Source organism: Myotis lucifugus, unplaced genomic scaffold (assembly GCF_000147115.1).
Source record: "Myotis lucifugus unplaced genomic scaffold, Myoluc2.0 scaffold_160, whole genome shotgun sequence".
Taxonomy (NCBI): Eukaryota; Metazoa; Chordata; class Mammalia; order Chiroptera; family Vespertilionidae; genus Myotis; species Myotis lucifugus.
The window spans coordinates 1,199,432-1,223,657 of NW_005871208.1; the positions used below are offsets into that span (position 1 = coordinate 1,199,432).

General features: G+C 49.8%; 1 protein-coding gene and 1 pseudogene across 1 annotated transcript; one reads left to right on the forward strand and one right to left on the reverse strand.

Annotated features, from left to right (window-relative positions):
• Positions 1-7,792: 7,792 nt before the first annotated feature.
• KRT74 (keratin 74) lies at positions 7,793-16,174 on the reverse strand. The gene is made up of 9 exons (XM_006095696.1): positions 15,704-16,174; positions 14,875-15,089; positions 14,379-14,439; positions 13,780-13,875; positions 13,089-13,253; positions 10,896-11,021; positions 8,894-9,114; positions 8,470-8,504; positions 7,793-7,989 (listed from the first exon to the last, which is right to left on the reverse strand). Exons 1-9 carry the CDS (start codon positions 16,172-16,174, stop codon positions 7,793-7,795), a joined length of 1,587 nt encoding a protein of 528 aa, XP_006095758.1.
• Positions 11,664-12,634, forward strand: LOC102440204 (annotated as a pseudogene).
• Positions 16,175-24,226: the final 8,052 nt, after the last annotated feature.

Below are 24,226 nucleotides of genomic sequence, written 5' to 3' on the forward strand. Positions count from 1 at the left end.
GGTGGGCTGCTCTGGACAGAACAGGCCACAGGGTAGATAGAGTATCTGGGGACTCCAGCCGTAGCGGTGCCCTCCTCTTTCCCAGAAAGGGGCAGATCATTCAGGCATGCACCCCTCCTCCACACCTCCTGGAGGCACAACCCACCGATGGCCTCTTCTCCTAACCCACAGAGACAGCAGCTCTTTCTGCTGGGCTATTGGGGGTGGGGTGACCCTCCCCCCTGCATGGGACATGAGCAGCCCAGGCCAGAGTCAGCCATGGACACAGGGGGGCCATGTGCTTCTGCAAGTTCTCCAGAGAAAGGGTGTCCATACTTTACTTCTCTCAAACTCCCGCAATAAGGCAAGAGACCATTGATGTCTAGTCCTTCAAGCACTAGACAGAAAGAGGAAGAGGAAAGGAGGATGGAGCTGGGGAAGGTGGCCGAGAAATTCAGGGAGTCAACTGAGAGGAGAAATGGGAGGACAAAGAGAGGCTTGCTCAGAGCCTGGAGGTTTCAAGGGAAGACTCCTGGTGGAGGGAGGTGGGTCCCATTTGATCATTTGTCTTTCCTTTGATGTGTAGGACAGGAGCATGTGTTTAGAGTCCAAATAGAAGAAACTGCTGTCAAAGTGAGACTGAACTGCTGCATCTCCCCAGACCCATGGGAGCCAGGAATGCAGGCTGGTGGGGGTTGGGCCCCCCAGTGCGGGCCTCCCGAAGGTGACCCAGCGAGCATGATGCCATCCTGCTCCAAATGGTCCCGTGGTCCCTGTGATCCCTGTCCTAGATTCTGCCTGCTGCCCCTCTATGCTGTGTTCCTGGCTCTAGGATGGGTCCTAGTTCTCCCATGTGACTGCATTGCTGCTGTGGCCCCTTTTCTTCCCCTGGAGATTGCCCTTGCCCAGAGACCCCTGCTGGGCCCTGTGACTCTTGGCTGGCAGTGGCCACAGGAGGGAGGATAATTTGGAGCCAGGCTGGAGTGGGGTTCTCTCTCACTTTGCTTAGGGGACCTGGAATCCCTTTCCCCTACCATTTTGTCTTCATGGCTCTTATTGAAACCATCAGAATTTCTATTTCCTACCTTCTCTCTCCATCCCTCCTCATTGCTCCTCTCCATCTTCTATCCATCCTTCCCCCTCTCTTTTGCCACCTCTCATTCTATTGCTCCCCCACCTGCCCTCTTCCCAGGGGTCTTCCCGGGTCAGCATAGCCCAGGTCTGCACTCTCCTCCTCTAACTCAGCCCTTAGCATGGTCTTGGTATGTGCTGGAAAGACAGTGACTCTGTGGGCAGCTGCCATGAAGTTCCTCTGAAGGCTGTGTCACATGTCATTTCAGTTTTTCTTTGTAAAGAAAGTAGAGGTTCTCCAGATCGAAGACCATCTAGTATACTTTTCCCTCCCTCCCTCCTTCCCTCTCTCCCCCTCTCTTAGGTTCTCCCTTCAATAAACCTCTGTTGAGCCAAGTCTCTTGGCTTGATCCACTTGTCAAATATTTACTAGCTCTTACCAAGTGCTGAGGGGGGCAATGCAAAGTACCCTGCCCTCAAAGCACTTGGTTTCTGCATCCCTCCAAATACGGTGTTCCTGGGAAAAGCATCTCATCAAGCTATTAACAAGTCATTAACACCTTATCGTGAATTAATCAGATCCTGGCTATTAGGTATGAAACACCCAATGTTGTTGATGAGGATGATGATAGAACAGGAAGGAGGAGAGTTCTAGGCCACCCACAGGAAGGGTGGGCCCAGGTGGGGCTCCTGGGCTGCTTGTATTTTTTTTGCTGGAGGGAAAGGGGGAGGGACAGAAGGAAACCGGGACAGCGCCACAGTTCACTGAGGTTTCCAAGGCCCTTCCCAGGCCTTAACTGAGATTTGGAGAGACTCAGGGGCAGAATGAGACAGAGCCCCTTGCTTTGGGAGACCTCTTGGGCTGGTGGAGGATGTGATCTACTGTATTTTAGCTTATTTCCCTTCATGCCTTTCCGGGGACCTCCCAACTTTCTAGGTGGGAATGAAATTCTGAGCCATGCTTGGCCAGGCATGGAAATCTCTGAGCTGCAGTTTAACTCCCTTGTGAAACAGTGGAAGGGAGTGTGTCCGAGCTACCAGGAACATCTAGCTCAGATATTCAAGGGAAAATTTAAATTGTGTATTAAATAAATTATATTTCGTATGTCTCTTGGTTTCATAGGCAAAATGTTTTATTTGGTTCGCACAATTTGTAACTTCGTGATTTCATTTCTACCTCTATGGTGATGATCACTTTGCCACATTTGTTGTGATCCTTGGCCCCAGTAGGGACCTACTTGCCCCCCCCTCAGTCTTCTGGGGTCTGAGAAGCCTCCAGAGAAGGTCTTGGAAAGTGTTGGGCAAGAACATTTAGTCCAATCCAAGATGTAATTGCTGAGTGAGAAGAAAAGGGAATGCACAGAAGAGAGGCAAGACCTGAGGACACTGAGTCCAAAAGGACTGCCCAAAAGAAAGGGTTTGAATTCGAGTCCTTTAAAGGGAGAGGGCTTGGGTGGACGGGCAGAGAGGAAATGTGAAAATGGCCCAGACTGCCAGGAGAAAGGGTATTGAAGAAAGGACCCTCAGGGCTGAAGTCATCATATGAGTGAAGGGTGACCATGGGGGGAGGGACCCTAGGTCCCAAGCTGTACATGGGATAGGGCAAGTGGTAGGGGGCCACTGAGGGCTTGTGAGCCAGGCCGAGTCTGAGCCACACATGTTCAAGGAAGCAAAATCTAACTGCTGTGTGGGTAGGAGCGGGGGGGGGGGGGGGTGGAGAGAGGCTGGAGGTGCTGAGAGAGAAGCAGGTAGTGCTCTAAGGAAATAATTGTCTCCAAAATTAGAGAGAATGAGCTGGGTGATTTGGATGACATCAGCTCAGGCCCTGCCAGCCCTCCTCAGCATGCAGATCCAGGAAAGGAGCATGTTGTATGTGAACACCCACAAGCCCCCTCCTCGTGTCCCTGCATCCTCCTGGAGTTGCAGGCAGGCAGGGTGCTCAGCCCCAAGCCAGTTGGAGAGAGCACAGTCCCTGGGGGACGTGGCCACAATCAGAGCCGCTCATCTAGGGGCAGGTCAGCTGTTCAGCAGGTTGGCAGCTGGCAAGGCCAAAAGTGAGCTCACCCGAGAGGAGCTGGGATATAAGGGACAGAGGAATGCCGCCCCACCAGGCACTCAGCTCTGCTCCCATCCTGCAGTGTGGCTGCCAGGGGTGCCCTCCAAGGCAGCCGGCCCCTCACTCAGCTCTGAGGCCGGAAGCACCTCCTTTGAGCTTTGCTGACCATCTCCTTCCTCCATCCTCACTCCAAGCCTCCGGCAAAGTGTGTACCCTTAGGGCTCTGAAGACCTAAGTCCTGGGCCTGCCGTGTGACCAAAGGAAGTTCTCGCAACTCTGTTTCCACATCTCTAAGAAGGGGGATACTAATACCTATTCCACCTACTCCCCAAGGAGGATGGCAGGCAACTTGTAAATAATAATAATGGTGATGATGATAATAGTAGTAGTAGCTAACACACAGTGTGAGCTCTGCCAGGCACTGCTCTGAGCACTTCACCTATATTAGCTCATTTAATTCTAGCAACAGCCCTATGAGGCAGGTACTGTTATTATCCCCATTTTACAGATGAAGATACTGAGGCACAGGAAGTTAGGTAACTTACTCGAGGTTGCACAGTTAGTGAGTAGCTGAGCCAGGATTCAACCAGGCAGCCTGCCTGCAATGTGTACTCTTAGTCTCTACACCGTCCTGGCTTCCTCACGTACAAATGCCCAGTGCAGGTGCCTGCCCTATTCCAGGTGCACATGCCCAACTCTAGCCTCCCACAAGCTCCAGTTCTGATTTCCTGCTGTCCTTCCTACATCTGCACCACAGTGTGGAAAACTGAGCTCACACTTCCTGTCCCACATGGGCTCTGCCATGAGATGCGTGCTCACGCCCATCCTCCTAGGTCAGTGATGGCGAACCTTTTGAGCTCGGAGTGTCAGCATTTTGAAAAACCCTAACTTAACTCTGGTGCCTTGTCACATATAGAAATTTTTTGATATTTGCAACCATAGTAAAACAAAGATTTATATTTTTGATATTTATTTTATATATTTAAATGCCATTTAACAAAGAAAAATCAACCAAAAAAATGAGTTCGCGTGTCACCTCTGACACGCGTGTCATAGGTTCACCACCACTGTCCTAGGTGCTCCCCGCTCTCAGGAAGTCACCTGTCCTCTGTTGCCCCAGCTCCTCTGTATCTATCATCACTGCCATGGCCCAGGCTGCACCTGATCCTCTCTCCCTCTGGAATTCAGGCAGTAGCCTCTTGGGCAGTCCTCCCCTGTCTGCCCATCTGACCCTCATCCTGCAGGTCCACTCTGACTTCTCCCAGCTGACAGATATGCCTCAACATGTTGGAGGACATGTGTGGGTACACATCCATATTGGGTGGACCTGAACATGGACATGAGCAGAATACCAATTGTTAAATATTTTCAATATCTTCCATAGACATGAACCTGTGAGCCAATGAGCACATGTCTATGCATGTGTACACGGGTTTCTGAGGACCACCCACCTGACAATGGGCCCCATCTTGAATTAGCTATTGCTTGCAGACCTCCACGTTTCCATTCTTCTCCAGTAGTGGCACACAAGCAAGAGCCAATTGTCTCATTTTCACTATATTCATTTTCAATAATAGCCATGAAGGGATGTGGTGAAACACAGCTGGTGACCAAGTAAGGGAATAAAATTCATTCATTCAACATCTCTGAGTTCATAAGAGCAGGAAAGTTCCTGACTAGTTGAGTGTGTAAGAACATCCTTCTAAAGGGCAGAAGGATGGACAAACTGACTTCTCAAGGTCACAGAGCATCCATTTCAATGAAACTTTCTCTACCAATGCACATGGATGAATAAGTTAAAGCCTTGAGCTACACCAAGTTTGGAATCTGGAGAGAAATTTGTAAAGATCAGAAAATGAGAGGGTCGGAGGCAGGGGGAAAGGCACAAGGACGAGGGGCAAGAAAGAGTGGGTGAGGTTCCAGGAGACAGGGTACACACTTCATAACTGCCATCTTCTTTTGCAATCAGTAATTCATTCACCACTTACTGAGCAACCTCTCTGTGCTCTCATATTGGGGATAAAGGAAGTGAGAGGTCCTCAAATTCCCCATACTTCCCTTTGATCAACCAAATGAAGGGTAAGATCTTCATCCTCCTACTGGCTGCAACTGTTCTCCCTGTATTTACTCCAGGTTGCTATTTGCTAGGAAAAGCTGGGAGCAACATTTCTCTGGCCTTTTCTCTGTTACCTGCCCTCTCCCCAATTTATTTTTATTTAGGTAAGATTCATATAAAAGTAACATTTTATTTCATTTTTTAAAATATATTTTTATTGATTTCAGAGAGGAAGGGAGCGGAAGAGAGAGATGAAAACATCAATAATGAGAGAGAATAACTGATCGGCTGCCTCCTGCATGTCCCCCACTGGAGATTGAGCCTGCAACCTGCAGGCAGGTGCCCTGACCAGGAATTGAATCATGGCCTCCTGGTTCATAGGTCGATGCTCAACCACTGAGCCATGCTGGCTGAGCTAAAAGTAATCATTTTAAAGCAAACACTTCAGTAGCATTAATATATTCACAATGTAGTGCAATCACAACCTCTACCTAGTTCCAAATATTTTCATTCTAGAAGGAAATCCAGTATGCATTTGCAGTCAGTTCTCATTCCTCCTATCTGGATCCCTCCAACCACCAAATCTCTCTGGATTTATTTATGCTGGACATTTCAGATGAATGGACTCATACAATATGTGACCTTTTGTGTCTGACTTCTTTCACTTAGCATAATGTTTTCAAGGTTTATCCACACTCGTGTATCAGTGTGTTAGTCCTTTTTATGACTAAACTAGAGGCCCAGAGCACGAAATTCACGCACAGGTGGGGTCCCTAGGCCTGGCCGGCAATCAGGGCTGATCAGGTTTCCCACCTCCCTGCCTCTTCCTTCCCTTGCCACCCGCTTCCACTGCCACCCACCCCCATTTTCCCATCCCAGCCCAGGGGCCCAGCCCTGATCAGGCAATCAGAGCCTGCTGGCTGGGGGGAGGAACTGGGAGGTTGGCCGGCAGGCCCCATCAGCAATCGGGCCCTGCAGGCTGGGGGCAGCTCCTGCATTGAGCATCTTCCCTCTAGTGGTCAGTGCACATCATAGCGACTGGTCATTCCAGTTGTTCTGTAGTAACAGTCTCTTAGGCTTTTATATATATAGATAATATTCCATTGTATGAATATGCCACAATTTTTTTTATCCATTCATTTGTTGATGGACATCGGAGCTGTGTCATATTCCTTTCAGGCTCCTATAACACATACAATAGACTGGTGGCTTATAAACACAGAAATTTATTTCCCACAGTTCTGTAGTTTGGGAAGTCCAAGATCAAGGTGCCAACACAGTTGCACTCTGGAGCAGGCCCTCTTCCTGGTTCATAGCCAGTGGCATCTCACTATGTCCTCACATGGTGGAAAGGGCTAGGGAGCTCTGCAGGGTCCCTTTTATCAGAACACTAATCCCATTCATGAGGACTCCATTCTCATAACCTAAGCACCTCCCAAAGGCCCACCTCTTAATACCATCATCTTTATGGGTTAGGATTTCAACATGTGACTTTTGGTAAGATATAAACATTCAGACTATAGCAGGCTGCTTCCACCTTTAGCTATTGTGAGCAGTGCTGCCTCTAGCCTCCCAGAAGGTTTGTGCACGTGTGCTAGGTGGGGTACACTATCATTATGGGGTGGGCAATTTGGAGAGATTGACACACTGGCAGGAGTGCAGCTCTGACATTAATCGAGGGCAATTTATTGAATATACAGCAGACATTCAGAGTCATGACTCATACAAAGGAGGAACTGGGTGTTGCCATTCTTAGAAATATTTACATCAAAGGCCATGGCTTCTGGGCTGGGAGGTACCACCAGAAACAGATCAAGATTCCCTCGCCGAACACAACTCATAGCAAGAAGAACTGAGTCAGAAACTACGGCAGGACACAGCCCAGAGAGAAGACCAAACATAAATCACAGCCCTTGAAAGAAAGAGTCATGAGTTTGACATTCCCTTTGTTAAACAGGCAGTGTTGTGCCATGGAAAGAACACAGACCCTGGGGTCAGCCTGATCTGGCTCATCGCCAGACCCCAGCACTTAGTGAGTGATGGAGACAAGTTCTGCAGCCTCTCAGAGAATGAGCCTTCTCATCTGCATCTTGCAGGAGGGATGAGAATGAAAGGCAAAGCATGTAGGGAGCTTGGCATGTAGTAGGTTCTTGACATGTGGAAGTAGCTATTACTGATAATAAAGGTAGTGGGTGGGTAGTGGGTGGCAGAAGATCCCCAGTTCTTCATTTGGCCCTGTGACTATGGGCACAGCTGCTGTCTGAGACTATACACATTTTCTCCTGCTTAATGGAGTGGTTCTGCAAAGACCTTTCCCCCTCCCTCCCGACTCTCCTCCGTCCTCTCCCTCTCCTTCCTCTCCTCTCTCTGTAGGGATGATCATAGCTAAGACCGAGAAGATAATTATAGCCAAGAGCCCTGCCAGTTGAAGGCAGCAAAGAAAACGAGAAGTCACAAAGTGCACACAGGACCTGAGGAAACAGGGAGGTTTGACAGTGAGACAAGCCATGGTTTGATGGGCCAGGGCTCTAGGCCTCGGGGTAGAGGATTGGGGTCTGGCAGGTGTCTTCAGGCAGGGCATGGGCAAGGGCATCTCTTCTCCGAGGTGCTGAAGCAAGGGGCCGTGTGGCTCATCGAGTGTCTTTCTTGGCTGGGGCACTGACTGGGATGCTCTTGCCTTGAGAGTCCTTGGGGTCTGCCCCTGGTGCCCCTCTGGTCCTGGTCTGCTCGCTCCAGGTGCTGCCAGAGCTTCCTGCCGCACTGCTGGCACCAAGGGTGGTACTGGCGGAGGAGCCGAGGTGGTAGCTGCCTGCATTGCTGATGACGGCTGAGGAGGCAGAGCCAAGAGCAGGAAAGGAGTTCAGTGGAGTCCGTCAGCAGGTGAGCCATCCCTCTTAGTCCCACAGCAACCCTCAGCATTAAGAAACACCACAAAGATGAAGCAAGACCCTCTGGTGAGCCCAGCATGGTGTGAGGTGAGGGCCACTCAGGACAGACATGCTCCCTGCCCTCCTGGAGAGTCTCAGAGCACTGGCTCCCAAGGCCATATTCTCGACCCTTTCTCTCAGTTATGATGCCCAGGGGAGAGCTAGGGAGGACTGGGGGTGGGCATTACTTCATTCACTGCTTCCATGGGACAAAAGGGGACTAGGTTTCCTTTGAAGCCAGAGAAGCTTCACAAGACATTTCCAGAAACTCCAAGCTAGGAGGAGACAGTGAGTGGAGAAGGAGCATCACCTTATCCTGGGGTCCCCGCCTTCCCATCCAACCAGAATCCCCACCCAATCCAGCTCTCAGGGATACTCACAGATGCTCACAGAGGACGGATTCTCACCGGACATTCTGAAGGACAGAAAGTTAGAGGAGAAAACTTCAGGGGGTGTGTCTAGATTCAGCTAAGCCTTAGCGGGCTCCTGCTTTTATGTGTATATTGTTTTAATTCATCCTTATAACAACCCATAAGATACAGCTCATAATCCTCATTTTATAGATGAGAAAATAGAGACCTGGGGACAGTAGTGATTTAGCAGAACCAAACAGCTGTAAGTGGCAAAGCTAGCAATTAAACCCGGGTCTCTCTGAACCCACTGGCTCTTTCCACAGCACCACCAACCACCTGTGTTTCATGGCACTCCCAACTGACCTTCCCTTACAGGAGGCTTCCAAACGGCCCTCATTCTAGCGGAGAGCCACCCACAGCCCCTTCTCCCTTGGCACCTTTGCCCCCTCACCTGCACTCCTCGCCCTCCAGCAGCTTGCGGTAGGTGGCGATCTCCATATCCAGGGCCAGCTTCAGGCTCATGAGCTCCTGGTACTCGCGCAGCATCCGGGCCAGCTCCTCCTTGCCCTGGTGCAGGGCAGCCTCCAGCTCGTCCAGCTTGGCCCGGGCATCCTTCAGGGCGCTCTCCCCCTTCTGCTCGGCATTGGCGATGGCCGTCTCCAGGTTGGCACACTGAAAGGCAAAGAATGGGGAGATCTTCAGAACACAACATACTTTTTAGATCTTAAAGGTTAGGTAGCACAACCCCCTCACTTTACAGATGAGGCCCAAGTGACAAAGGGGAATAGCTGCAGAGCCAACATCAGAAGCTGGGTCTCCCCTACTTTCTGTTGCAGATGGATATTTAAAGTTGTTGTGAAAAGCTGTCAGAGTGGTTGCCTTTCAGGAATGCAAACTTTTCGATGTTGGAAAAGTTGTCTAACGGCTGGGGTTGAAGCCACCAATGGCTGTAGGTTCCACGTATGCCAGGTCCAGAGAATTGTGCTGAGACCCAGCCAGGATGCCTTTAAGGATCAGATAGCACACCAGGTGCCATTGTGATAGGATTTCTGCCTGTAGGACAGCTTTCATCGGAAACCCGTTCTACCATTTAGCAATAAGAGTGAGCACTCTGTGAGGATGGTCTGTCTATCAGTGGTTCTCAACCTTCCTAATGCCATGACCCTTTAATACAGTTCCTCATGTTGTGGTGACCCCCAATTTCATTGTAACAAATTGAACATAATTAAAGCATAATGATTAATCACAAAACAATATGTAATTATATATGTGTTTTCCGATGGTCTTAGGCGACCCCTGTGAAAGGGTCATTCAACCCCCAAAGGGGTCTCGACCCACAGGTTGAGAACCTCTGGTCTAGATGGTCCCCAAGTCTGGCCTGAAATTAGGCCCATGGCTCAGAAACTGGGCTCTGATGAACACCTGGCAGCCCTGCGATGACAGGTGCTAACGGAGGAGGAACAGTCCGTGGAGCCTGTGCCTGGTGTGGAAGGTTGTGAGGTGTGGGGAGGAGAGCGGGCTCTGGTCTTTCAGTTTGGCAAGTCTGTCACTAGCAGAGTTGACCTGGTTCTCTGGGGAGAACACAGGAAGGATTTGCCACCCCTTAAAATCATCTTCCCACTGACACAGTGCTTACGGTTTGCTGCTTCCAGGTAAGATAGAATCCCTCCGGTGAAATAGAAACGGTACTTCGGCATAGGGCAGGGGACCCGGAGGGCTTCATCTGCTGTCAGTCTCACTCAGCCACCATGAACCTGTCCCACCCTGAGGGGCCCTGAATGCACATCCCACCTGTATTGAGTGTCTAGTGGGAGGAAGAGGCATGGGGGCTGCCCTCAGAGGGTCACACTTGAAGGGGACATGGGCCAGGTTCATTGCACACAGAAAGAATCTGAGAAAGAGGGGAAAGGAAGGAGAAAACCTGGATTCTAATCCTGGCTCTATTAATAACCATCTGGGGCCCTGGCTGGGTAGCACAGTTGATTGGAGTGTCATCCTGATATGACAAGGTTGCAGATTTGATCCCCGGTCAGGGCACATACAAGAATCAACCAATGAATGCATAAATAAATAGAACAGCAAATCATTGTTTCTCTCTCTCTCTCTCTCTCTCTCTCTCTCTCTCTCTCTCTCTCACACACACACACACACACACACACACACACACACACATAGCAATCAATAAAAAAATTTTTTAAAAAATAACAAGTTGGGGATCCTGGATAAGTCACTTCCCTCTCCAGCCCAGGAGTCAGATGAAATAAGCTCAAGGCTCCTCCCAATTCTGAGCAGGTGCCTGCTCTGACAGTGGGTGGGAAGGAGGGACAGTGGATGGCTGAGGAGCTCCTAAGCCCAGGTGGGGGAGATTTGCTTTTTACTGAAGGATGGGCTCCAATTTGTCCACCGCAGAGGGTGAGATTGACCCTGGTGTTCTCTGTGTGGTTGCTGCCCACCTGCTTCCTCACGTTGACAGTCTCACAGCGGATCCTCTGCACGAGCCGGTTCAGCTCTGACATCTCGTTCTTGGTCTTCTTAAGGTCGTCACCGTGCCGGCCGGCTGCCAGCTGCAGCTCCTGGATCTGGTTTCCCAGAGATAGGAAGTTGGTGATAAGACAGGACTGCTCAACCCATTCAAGGTAGGAGAAGGGTCCCGAGTAAACATTTCCACCCCTGAAACGAGCCAGGGGAGGTGGCTCCAGAGCAGAAGGTGATGGAGACAGGACCTGAGCATCCTTCTAGCTGTTTGGTGATGGTTCTGACCAAGAAGTCCACCTGCTTCTCTAAGCAGAACCTGTTTTCTGGGTCTAACCTCCCTTCTCATCACCCTGCATACAGTCTTGGGTTGGATAAAGGAAAGAGGCAGTTCGTATTATTTGTTAAGCACTTCCAAAATATAAGAAGAGCTCTGACTCTTTCCACTCATTTAGTACTTCTATTCAGAGGCATCTTTTAAAGGCTAGTTCTGTTCAGGTACTGGGGATACAGCTATGAACAGGATAGGAGAGAGGTCCCTGCCCGCATGAACCATACATTGTCCTGCAGCCCTTTCATGTGGACAGGAAGCCGAGGACAGCACATATCCTTGGGGTGATGTGATTTGGGGCGCAGGACTTGTAGCTCAAATCTTTCCCTCTTCCCTTGGCCAGTTCTTCAGAGAAGAGGGGCTGATGTGGCTATGGATGGAGAAAGTGAACCTGTATCCTTGCTGTTCTTGGGCTTTAATGACTGTGAAAAGGAGTGCTAGAACTGACAGGAGTGAGTGCTGAGAGTCCAGGTAAGGCTCTTCTCAGTGACAGCCCCAAGGGTTTTACTCCAAAGCATAGCTCCTCTTACTTAGAAGGCACCTAGAACTCTCCTCTCTCCTCTTGGAAGCCCTCCCTCACTGATCAGAAAAGAGCTCCTGGCCTTTTTTCTCTCTGAACGCCACCACCACGGGGGTTGACAAGAATGAGCTCCTTGTGCAAGGCAACAAAAAGGGAGCCAAGAAGAAAGTGGTTGATCTATTTTCTAAGAAAAATTGGTACTATATTCAATATAAGAATATTGGGAAAACACTAGTCACAAGAACTCTAGTCACAAGAACTCAAGGAACCCAAATCGCATCTGATGGTGTCAAGGGTCATGTTTTTGAAGTGACACTAGCTGATCTGCAGTTAGAAAATTGAAGCTAATTACTTGGGATGTTCAGGACAAAAACTGCCTGACTAATTTCCACGGAATGGCTCTTACCCATGACAAAATATGCTCTATGGTCAATAAATGGCAGGCCATGATTGAAGCTCATGTTGATGTCAAGACTACCAGTGAGTGTTTGCTTCATCTATTCTGTGTTGGTTTTACTAAAAACAACAATCAGATTAGGAAGACCTATTATGCTCAGGATCGACAGGTCCACCAAATCTGGAAGAAGATGATGGAATTCATGACCCAAGAGGTGCAAAAGACTTAAAAGAAGGGGTCAATTAATTTGAGATAGCATTGGAAAAGACAGAAAAGACTTGACAATCTATTTATCCGCTCCATGATGTCTTTGTTAGAAAGTCAAATTCTGAAGAAACCCAAGTTTGGATTGTGAAAACTTATGGAACTTCATGGTGAAGGCAGAAGTTCTGGAAAAGCTATTGGGGATGAGCCAGGTGTTAAACTTGATTGAGCTGATAGATGTAAGTTCCCCCTCCAAGGATCTATTTAAAATTCAGACTTTTAATGTGACAAATAAAAAAATCCTATTAGTTATGTTTTAAATGAAAGAAAATAGCTCTAGGCTTCCTCTTCTTCATATCTGCCCACCCCAGCTCACCCATATACACTGTGCTTTGTACCTGTTACTCTCCTTCTGCTCCATGACATGTTCTACCTCCTGGAAATACCTTTGTTTTATAACAAGAACTCCTCACTTTTTTCTTCCACCAGAGGATTGCCTATCCTCTGTTGGATACGCCCATCCATGCCATTTTTTAAAATTATCTTTGATAATGGTCTCTGCCAATGATTCTTTTTGGGTAGAATGTGGTTAAGCCATTGGTAATAACCCCTTTTTCATTCAACACATCTCCAAAGATATTTCTCCCATTCACTGGTGGAAGTGTACCTTCCCAAGAAAGAAGGGGCTGGTGGAGAAGGGAGATCCCCACCCCAGTGCCCACCTTGCTCTGGTACAAGGCCTCAGCCTCGGCCTTGCTCTTCAGGGCAATCTTTTCATACTGGGCGCGGACCTCAGCAATGATGCTGTCCAAGTTCAGGTCCCGGTTGTTGTCCATGGACAGAATGATGGACGTCTCACTGGCATGAGTCTGGATCTGGGCTATCTCCTAAGTTGAGAAGTGAGGACAGAGTCAGGGTCCCCCAACTTCTCTCCTGTGCTCATCAGTCTCTAGGCCTGCAGCCCTGGAAGAACGGACTAAGGTGGAGGCAGGAAGTACCTGATGGAGATCTGTCTGTGGAGCCGAGGGAGAAGGCTCACAGGAGCAGGACACCCCCTGCACCCTCCCAAGGCTCCCCCCTCCACTACACAGGCAACAGGTAGTGGGAGACATTTCCTATGATTTACAGACACAAGAATTTTTGCTTTAGCAGGACTTCATGGGGTCATTTTTTTTCTGCCTGTGAGCAAGGTCACTTTCTAGGCTCAGATGAGATCGTCTCCTGTGTCTATGGGCTCTGGGGACCACGATTCTACACTGTCATGGTCTCCCAGTGCAGGGTTTTGAACTTTTCCATCAAAACAGCCTTCATACTGGTTATCCTAAATCCCTCCTATTGGCATCTCCCTGGAAGAGCCAGGTGATATTCTCAGCTGGAGAGAGGTGGGATGGGGAAGGGGAGGAGTGTCCTTACCGCATCGTACAGACACTTGAGGAACTTGATGTCCTTTTCCAGAGAGTCCACTTTGGCCTGGAGCTCCACCTTGACCATGTAGGCTGCATCTGCATCCTGCCAAGAGGCACCAAAGCCATTGGTCAATACAACCCCCCTCCCATCAGCTGTCTTGTCCCTGCCCCAAAGCCATCTGATTTCCTGTGTTTTGCCCACAAAGGAAAGCACATTGATGAATACAATCACTCAATATTGCTTTTCTCTCAGACTCACTGAATCTTTGGGAATAGGAAAAGGAGAATGAGGCCTACTCGTTCTCTGCTACACCTGGAGAAAACAAAGCCCAGGGAGGTGGGGTGAGTTTCTTCAAGTCACACAGGAAGGCTGAACTGAACCAAAGTTTCCCAATTCCCAGACCAGAAGTCTCTCCTGACTGACTCTATCCATTTCCTGGATGTATGCCCTGTCTCTTCAATTTGCTGGAGACCAGAACTATGTATGACTCCATCCCCATTCAGGCACCAGCCCCTCCCCAGGAGACCTGGGTTGAAGTCCTGAGCAGAGTTGGTTAGGATGGGGTGTAAGAGAGACCAGAGTCCTTAGGTTCCTCTCTCTCTTACCTTCTTGAGCACCACAAACTCATTCTCAGCTGCTGTACGCCGATTAATCTCCACCTCATACCTGTGGGCCAGGAAAGAAAATAGCAGAAACCTCAGTCCCAACAACCAAGTAGCCTTGTCTTCCCTCTGATTGAGCAAGTGCTCAGGATATAGAGTCCCCACAAGCTCTCCTAAAGGTGAGCAGTGAAGAAGCTGGTGGTGGCAGTGCTATGTCCCTGAGTTACCTCATCTACATTCCACTTGCTGGAAAATATTCAGGTGTCTATTAGGCTCCCCAAACTGGCCACTGAACCAGTCAGGGAATCAATGAGCATAGGAACTTTTCCTATCAACCAGATAGGAAGTTATCAAACAGGGTCTTTCCCCCACAACCAGAGAAGGGGTGTGAGCCCTGACCCTGGTGCTTGCTCCCTTCCCTCCTAAAGTGGCTCAAAAATTGGCTGAGCCCAGAAGCTTCTGGGAACATGACCCATGATCTTTGGTGGTACCTGCTCACCTCTTCTTGTAGTCCTCCACCAGGACCCGCATGCTCTTCAGCTCTGAGTCCAGCCTCACCCTGTCCCCCAACAATGTCTCCAGCTGCTTCCGTAGGGTGCTGATGTAGCCCTCCAGGATGGGCTCCAGGTTCTTCTGACAGTTGCTCAGGTCCAGCTGCTGCAACAACTCCCACTTGGTCTCCAGCACCTGGTTCTGCTGTTCCAGGAACCGCACCTGCAACCATAATAAATGCTATCCTGTCCCATGGACTTACACCATTGACTCCCCAGGTTATGTAAATTTTTCCTAAAGTCATTTGACTCAAGTCCTGACTCTACTCATGAAATTCCATATAAAATAGACCCTTTGCATGCTCATTCCACAGCCTTCTGGACAAAATCAGTCACTGAAAAAGGTGAGTCCATAGCTTTCTTCTGTCACCTGAGCCAGCACCCAGGAGATGCTCTTCCTTGTGTCTGTACATGTTTCTTCTGTACCATGAGCCCTTCCCCTAAATAATACTGAGTCTGTTAACTCCTTGTCTTCTTTAAAGAGCTGGAGGTTCATCCACCATCCTTCAGAAAACCATCACTTCTTTCTCACGGTTTCTAAATGGCTACCCTTTACCCAGTTTCCCACCCTTCTCTATAAAATCCCCAAAGAGAGCAATACATTCATTTATTTCTTTGTGCTACCTAGCTTCCTGGCCTGTTCTCTCTGTTATGATCAGGGAGTCCTTCTTGAGGTCCAGCTGCCACCTTTCCATTCGCAATGCCCTGTCCACTCCCAGGCAGCAGGAACCACTCATATCTTATTCGACTGTCTTATCCTCCTCCTATGAGACCTACCTTATCGATGAAGGAGGCAAACTTATTGTTCAGCGCCTTGATCTGTTCTCGCTCCTGGGCACGTACTTTCTGGATCTTGGGGTCCAGCTCCACATTGAGGGGTGCTAGGAGGCTCTTGTTGACAGTGACCTGGTGGATGCCCCCAGGTAGGCACATGGATGGGCACACAGGCCCCAGGGCAACACTACCGAACATGCTGCCAGCAAAGCCAGGGGCCCAGCCTCCTCCATACCCAGAGCCAGGGCAGAAGCTGTAACCTCCGGTCCGAACATCACCACCAGCCACGTGGAGGGAACTACACCGATCTCCTCTGAGACTGTAGAGGCTCCGACTGCCAAAGCCGGCCCCAGCTCCTTTGCCAGCCCCGCGGTGAGAAGCCACACTGCCCACAGCCTTCCTCAGCACCACTGCCGAGTACCCACTGAAACCACGCTTGTCACCACCAGACTTGATGCTCAGTTGCCGACTCATGATGGGAGAGAGGGAGTTGACAGAGCTGGAGAACAGCAGTCACCAACAGATAGAGAACACGAAGGGACACCCACAGCTCTGGCTCCTTTTATCCTGTCGAGCCCTGGACACCGGAAAAGGGCGTCTCTCCACCATATCCTTTCCTCCTGCTAAAGGGCCAGGGGCCATGGGCAATTTGTGGAACAGAGATCGCAAGCCCTTTGCTGCAACAAAGCGCCTCTGATAGCGAGCGGAATATGCTGCCCTTGCAGACTGGAGGGGTCTAATAGACGTTTATCTCTGCTCCTAATTAGGGACCTGCAGAGTTATCCCCTTCACAGATCTCCTACCTTCACTTTTCCTGTGCTGCCTCCCTCTAGCTTATCTATTACCAAGGAGCAGGGGAAAGGCCTGCTTTGTCCAAGGGGGCTCATCCCAAACCCCCAGGTTCCTCCCCAGAGGCCCCACCTCCTTATAATCTGGTCTTATTGAGGAGCCGGGGTGTCCATGCTGAGGATGAAGAGACTGGAAAAGGACATGGTGGGTCTTCAAAGATCTGGACCCAAGAAAGAAGTCCCAGGGGCCACTCTAAGGACCACAGCTGTCCAGCAATGGAACAGACACCAGGAAAATAGTGGAAATGACTGTATGGCCCCCAGCAGTGGTGCTGTCTGGGGCTTTCTGTCCTGGGCAGGGCCTGGGTAGTGGATGTTGCCTTTTCAATAGTAAGAACCTTGCCAGGGAACTGGTGGTTCTTCCACTGAATTTTTTCTCCTGGACAGGGTGAGCTCTTCCATCCTAGGAGGTCGGGCCATAGCGCAGCCTCAGGAGCTGGGACATTCGCTCTTCTTTCTCTGGGGGTAACATCTGTCCTCACACTCCCTAGGGAAATACTCCACGCCCAGTGCCCAAGGTACAGAAGACCCTGAGGCCCACTTCTGGGTTCAGGGTGGGCTGTTTTGCCAGTTTCCTGATCACTTTAGGAAGCCACTCAATCTTGGATCAGAAAAGCCAGTCCTTTATAATAAAGTTCAGGTAGTCCTGGGAAAGGGCAGTTGTAAGTTAAAAATGCTAAAAATTATTTCAAAAACAGGCACCTGGTAGCCCTAATGCAGGACTCTAACCACTTCTATAACTAAATTGGGGAGCCTGGACCCTTTGGGATCAGCCAGAGGGTAGTAGACAACTGCTCTGGCTGGGGAAGGGAATGGGGGAGACAGTGAGCTGGGCACCAGGATTCCTATAGGCCTGGCTGCCTCAGAGGATTCTCCTCTCAGCCCAGAGGCAGTAGTGGAATCTCCTTCTCCAGGGACCCTGCCTCTCAATCTTCCTGGCAGGGCCTAGCATGAGAGAGCATGAGAGAGCATAACTGAAGTGGGTTCTTGCACTTTTCTAAACCAGATTGTGTATGAGCCTGATGTTCTGAATATCAACAAACTATAGTGAGTCCCTTGACTGGGAATGACTAATGTATGGCTCCAGCTCCCAAGGAACCTGAAGATCAATGAACAGAATTCATAAAAAGAACTTAAATCTGGGTCCAAAGCTCCAGAATAACAGGAAAGAATTGTGAACAGGGATTAGAGGTGTGCAGGGGAGGAGTGGCTAATTGTAATTGGCATTTTAGGGGTCTCCAGAAGGACAGTTTTATACCCCCAACAGTACCTGTCACAGGGGCTGGCTCAGAGTAGCCACTCCCAGGCAGGGGGGATTGAAGTAGGAGGAGCAATGGTGGCAGCAATACAATCAGTTGTGATCATAGTGACAGTAGTAACAACAAAAATCAACATTTATTATTCACTTTGCACGTGCCAGACGTTGTGCCAAGCACTACAAGGGTTTCTAATTTAACTCTCATTTTACTAACTCCACTTTACAGTTGAAGAAACTGAGGCCTAGAGATGTTCAGGAACTTGCCCAAAGTCACTCAGCTAGTAAACCAGAGCTGGGGATGGAATTCAAGAGTATCTGGTTTCACAGTCCCTGCTCCTAACCACCATCATCACAAAATGTCATAGAGATTAGTCAGAGATGCAAAGACTTTCTGATATGGACTTCTGAGTTCCTTGGGCCGTGTTTATCTAGTTCAGAGAGAGAGTCAGCCAAAATAGGGATGGGCAGGGGAAGGAAAAGAGTCACTTTCAGCAGGGCTATTTTATTGTAGACCCCTCCTCCAGTCGCCACCCCTGAGGGGCTCCCTATGGGAAATACACATGGTTCTGGTGGGCTGAGTCTCCTGGGCCAAGTCTGTGCCTCCACTGTGGGGCTGACCGTGAGCTCTGTCTGCTAGGGGAGCTGGACCTCTTACTAAAGACCTTCTAAGAAGAACATTTACAAAGTAGGAAAAGTTCAAAGCTAGATCTTCAAGGCTAGAGAAGACTAAGGGTGATTAAAAAATAGAGTTTCGGGTGCCTGGGAAAATGCTGGAGAATGAACTAAGCCCATCCATGTTCCAAGGTGATGGGCTGGGGAGAGCCAGGACTAGGGCTGGGGTCCCGGCACCTTTCAGTGTGCATTCCACACACACTGCCTCTCTATGCCAGGTCCTGTACTAGGGGCTGGCAAGTAAGAGCTCAGTGATAGTGGTGGTGGTGATGATGACAGTGGTGATGGTAGTTGTGACACAGAAGAAAGAAGAGGAGGGGAAGAGGATTTCCAGACAACAGTGTTGTGACTGTGGCCACACACAGGTGGCCCCCCTCCCAGCTGGTTCCTAGGGAATGTAATTGCAGGCGATTTTCTTTAGCCTGCACAGTCAGATCTCTGACAGCCCCAATTTTCACCTTGTTGGCTACCCTTTAATTAGTCATCACACTCCACACCCCAGTCTTTGAGTTCACTGGACTAATGAATGTCCCAAAGCCTGAAGAGATTGGCCTATTCAATGAATGTAAAATTGAGTGCCTACTGTGTGGACTACTCAATGCTGGACACTGAGGGTGGGAGACTTCTAAGACTTTCTCCTTCCCCCCTAAAAAATGGAAATTGAACTGGAGGAGAAAAAATATAAACCGACGAGAGTTGTTTTGCTCTTGTTTTGCTGTAGTTTAATTCCACATGCCTGTATTCAATAATGTGCTTAACTGAATGACTTAGATAAGCTGTTATTAAAATCCTGATTTTTTTTAAAAAATCAAAATAAAATACACTGGGCTCAAAATACATTGAGACCTGGAAGGTGATCCTGACTGGACACATGCACTGCATCTGAGAGGCCATGAGCAGCCCAGGTGGACTGAAGGGGAAGGTTTGACTTGGGAAGGGGTGGTCAATGGGAGAAAGATGCTGGCTAAGACAGTTCCCTTCTCCCTGAAGACTGTGTGGAATTGTAGGAGGGTCATGAGGGGAAGAAACATCACTGAGCCAGGGCTTTAGGTTAAAGAACAGATTCCATGTTACACAAGGAGAACTGTGAGAGAGACAGGACCCTAGAGAACCCTGAAGGAGCCAAATCCATTTGCTCCACGGTGTCCTGCCACGAGTTAAGGGAATTCCTGGAGAGTAAAAGTCCCTCTCAGCCGAGCACACTACCCTGGAGGTACATAGAAAGCAGTGCCACGAATAATCCCAAATGGACACATCCAAAGTCATGTCTGCTTGGCTGGAGAATGGATCCTGAAGGTCATTTTTCCGCCCATTGGTTTTTTGACTACTCTTAGGCATAGTCTAGGGAAACAGTGTTCTGTAGATCAAGGTCATTAATGGAAAGAGGAAGAAGCTTGAAAAGTTTTGGGGCTAACTTTGGGGTGACAAGATTTGGAGATAAACCACAGCACGTTGGAATCAGAAAGGACTTGAAACTGAGTTATCTGATCATTTGAAAATGAGCTCAGTGCAGAAACCTAAAGCTCTCTGCCTGTCTGAACCAGTTTGAAAGGCGCCTGTTTTTCCATCCTCGTCCAAAGTTAGCATAAACAGTAGATTCATCAGCTTTTCTTCCATTCTTTACCTCCCCTCCCAACACCCTACACCTTCCTGGCATGAAATTCTCCGAGTCCTGGCCTATCGAGTCCCACAGCAAATGGGATGTGCACCAAGCAGTAGGGCAGAGCCATCGCTGCAGTCCAGGGCTCTAGACTGACCACCTGGCCCAACTCCCCAGGATTGGCGACTTGTCCAGTGCTACCACCTGGGCGGCCAATCACCCTATCACCCCTTATATTGCAGAGTACAGAGTCCCAGATTCCCCAGTAGTTTGTAGGGGTCATTGAAGTTACATCTCTCTTCATCCCTCTAGGCCCTCTTCCCCATGCCCATCCTTACACACACATGTTAACGTGAATCCTCCAGATTATTAAGAAAACAGGTAGCTGGATCTCATCCACTTAAATTCAGTTTCACTCTCACTTATCAAACGCAGGCACTGTGCTGAGTGAAATCCCAGAGGGCAGTCGGAGCTCTGAATCCCCACCGGTGCCACCTTAGTGTCAAGACATTGTGCAGTGAGCCTCTGCTTGTTCAAACTTATCAGAGGATGCTTAGTGATCTGACACCTAGTGGTGGTTCCCTCAGCACAGCTGGTCGTAGAACTTTCTAGCAGCACTCCTTGGCGTCTCTCCACAAACACCTCTTTCTGAGTCTAGGGCCTTCCCGTCAACTCCTCAGCATTAGCACCCCGGATCCTGCTTCTGCCCGCTGCAGCCTAGCTCAGGAGGGGCATGTCCCGGCCTTCCTGCCACAAGAGAGTTTAACTGTCACAGCGGTTTAACCAAGTGGCTGCAGGGCCCTCGGGCACCTTTGTGCCGGTTAGAAAGATGAGCCCTTAGCCTGAGTGCACAGCTGAATTTCAGGCCCCACTTGCCCCTCATGTGCACAGCCCCCAGGGCCCTGGGGCAGCCTGGTTGTCTTGCCTGAATCTCAAGGATAGGCTCAAGACATACAGGTGAGCTGGAGCCTGTGGCCAGAATTCTATGCTCTCAAGGGGAGGGCCATCAGTGTCTCCAGGCTCCCCCCACGCCCCAGTTGTTCCCTACTCCTCCAGGGCTGGCTGAGTGCTGTCTTCCAGTCCCCTGGGTCTCTTCCTTCTCTGAGCCCTGGGGAAGTGGTGGCCTCCCTGCTCCTCCCTGTGTCCACTCTGGGCTCTGTCCACTGTTAACTGCCCTACTCTGCTTCCCTCTGGCTCAGGGACCTGCAGACTCTTTTTCATTTTTCCCAGCCTGAGTGTCCTTTTGCCCTGGCCCGTGTCTCATGAGCTCCTTTCTCCTTTCACTCCCTCCCCCACCCTGCCTTCTTAGGCTCTATGACTGCACAGGCCCCTAGTCCTTTAGTGTCAATCAAGCAGTCTTTAATTCTCTTTCTTCCCTCTTTTTTAAAAGACAAGCTCTCTGGGCTCTTTGCAATCCCCACCCCCACCATCTGCCTCGTCATCACAGGGAGCTCTCCTCTCAGCTAGATGCACAGAGGTATGTCGGACAAGTGCGGTCTTGCTCTAGGAAGGACACGTTTTCTTCCATTTGCTTGTTTCAAAATACTACCAGGCCCCCACTTCTGTATTATTTCATCCAACTCCTTACCTCAGTCCCTTCTACTACCAACCACTTCTGGAAGAAGTTTATAAGTTATTTTCTGGTCCCCCCAAACCCCTTTATTGCATGACTCTTTTTTTTTTTTTGAAAGAGAATAGAGCAGCTGGGGGAAATGCCTTAATCTTTTGATCGTGACTATGAAGTTTGAAGCTTTATCCGCCTCTTCCTTTACCCATTTCCAAAGCAAACATGCGGGCTGCGCACAGGTGGCAATTAAGCCAGTCATCACTAATGACATGCTCTCTATCTCCCATCAGAGCACCGTGCACAGCCCTATCCAAACAGGAGGGAGAAGGTCATCCCTGCCCCCACCCTATCCCTTGGAGAAGCTGCTGGAGGGGTGGGCAGGGCCTGGGGTGGAGGAGCACCTGCCTCAGGTGTGGGGGAGTGGCCATCACTCTCTCCTGGGCCCACTTTATAACTGAGCCCGCTAGACCCTGGGGACAGGGTTAGGAGGGGGACTTAAACACCCAGGCAGGGCAGAAGCACTCAGGGCCTGGATGGCCACAGCAAGGTAAAAACTGGGAGGAAAATACGTGAAGTAGGATGTCAAGAAAGAAATATAAAAAATAACTGAATGTGTTAGGAAAGGGGAACTAGGAAAGACTGAGTGAGGAGGGATGAGTTTGTCATGAGGGGAGGGGCTAAAGACACAGAGAGGGTAGAGGATGAGCCCAGAGGCTGGAGGCAGGGGCTGAACTGACCCCAGCCCCACCCCAGCCCCATCTCCACAGTGTCAGGGGCCCCCACTGAGGCAGGTGGGACTTTGTGGCCTGGCTACAAGGTGTGACATGCAGCTATCAGTTCAGGAGACTGGTTGTGACATGAACCTGCAGATCAGAGAGTGATGCACACCAGGACGCAGGCGGTCTGTGGGTGTGAGCCGGTGGACACGGGGCACACTGGTGAACATGGGGAAGGAAGAGGAACAGCGGGGCAGCCTGGAGCACGGACAGACGCTCCATGTCACAACAGAGGGCCAAAGGAGAGGGCTAAGAGGAACCAGTGGACATGGAGGGGAACCTTCTGAAAATGAATGTGGCTGCAAGGGCCAAGAAGAACGAGATGGGGGAAGAGCTGCTAGCCTGGGATTGGAATCAAGCAGGAAGCTAGTAGGGCAGGGGAGCCTCGGGTGTAGAAATGGAGTGAACACTTTTTGACAGCTTGCTTGGTACATTTTAGCTTGTTTCATCCTCACACCAATCCAGTGAGGAAAACACTCTTATTTTTCTCACTTTACAAATGAGAGAACACAGGAGCAAGGAGACTGAGTTGCCCAAGTCATGGTTATAAGTGGCAAAAGAAATGAACCAACAGTGGGATTCAGACCCTTGACTAGCCCAGTGCAAAGCATGTTCTCTTACACAGTGTGATTTTGTGTCCCTCTCACCTCCTCCAGGAAGCCTTCCCAGATTGTCAGTGTTCAACTCTGATCCCTTCCTTCCTCTGTAACCCCTTGGCTAAACCTTGCCAGTGTCTCCATGTCTGGATTATCTGTTGAGAAAGAGAGAAAGGGAGAGAGAGAGAGAGAGAGAGAGAGTGTGTGTGTGTGTGTGGAGAGAGAGAGAGAGAGAGAGAGAGAGAGTTCAAAGCCCTCCCACCCCAATACAACCAGGGCAGGGTTTGCACTCAGAGAGGCGGGGGGAGGAGGGGGGTGGCGGGACGTTATGAGGTAAGGGAAGGGGGTTCTCATCCCAGGACCTCTGGATCAGCACCAAGATCAATATTCTCAGGCGCCCATTGAGGAAGAGCTGTCTGAAGGTACCGAGTTCTCTGACTAGAGGTGAGGAGGTTCAGATGGCAGCAGCACCAGCCCCCCCCCAACCTCGCCACCTCCTGGTAGAGGAGGGGTCACAGAGGAGAGGAAGGGGTGCCAGGAGCCAGGGCCTGGGCAGTATGGAGGCTGGGACTAGCCTGGACAGGCTAGGGAGCAAAACAGCTTCTCTTTCTGCTGACAGCTCATCCAACACCTTCTCTACTGTGGGGAAGTCTCCCCCTGGGCCACACAGATAGAAGGTGCAGTACTTAGATCTGATGGCAGAGGGCAGTGTATGCACAAAATACAGACACCAAGGAGTTACAGGGTGTCCCAAAAAATGTATGCACACTTTGAATAATTATTAATTCCAATGGGTTAAATCTGTAGAGAAAGAAACATCAATTGAGCTTTCAGCTGTTAAAGTGTGTATATATTTTTGGGACACCCTGTATTTTACCTGCTTGGAAATAAGCAGTTGGTGACTGGATGGGGATGTGTGTCAATGAACAGACCCAGCGCCCTCTGCCCTGCACTTAGCCCATCTCAGCCAGGGCTCTGGGCACAGTCCTGCTGTGGATCGACTGGTCGTGAACCAGTGCGTGGCCGGCAAACACAGAGGGCTTCACAAACACGCTTCAATGACAAGTATTATTATAACAACTAACATGTATTGGCTGCAAACTGTGTTCCAGGCACTATTTTTTCCATTATCCCTTTTCACATTCTCAACTCTCCTCTAAGGTAAGAACTTTGATAGGTAATGAGGTGTAGTGGCTGGAAGTGTGGACT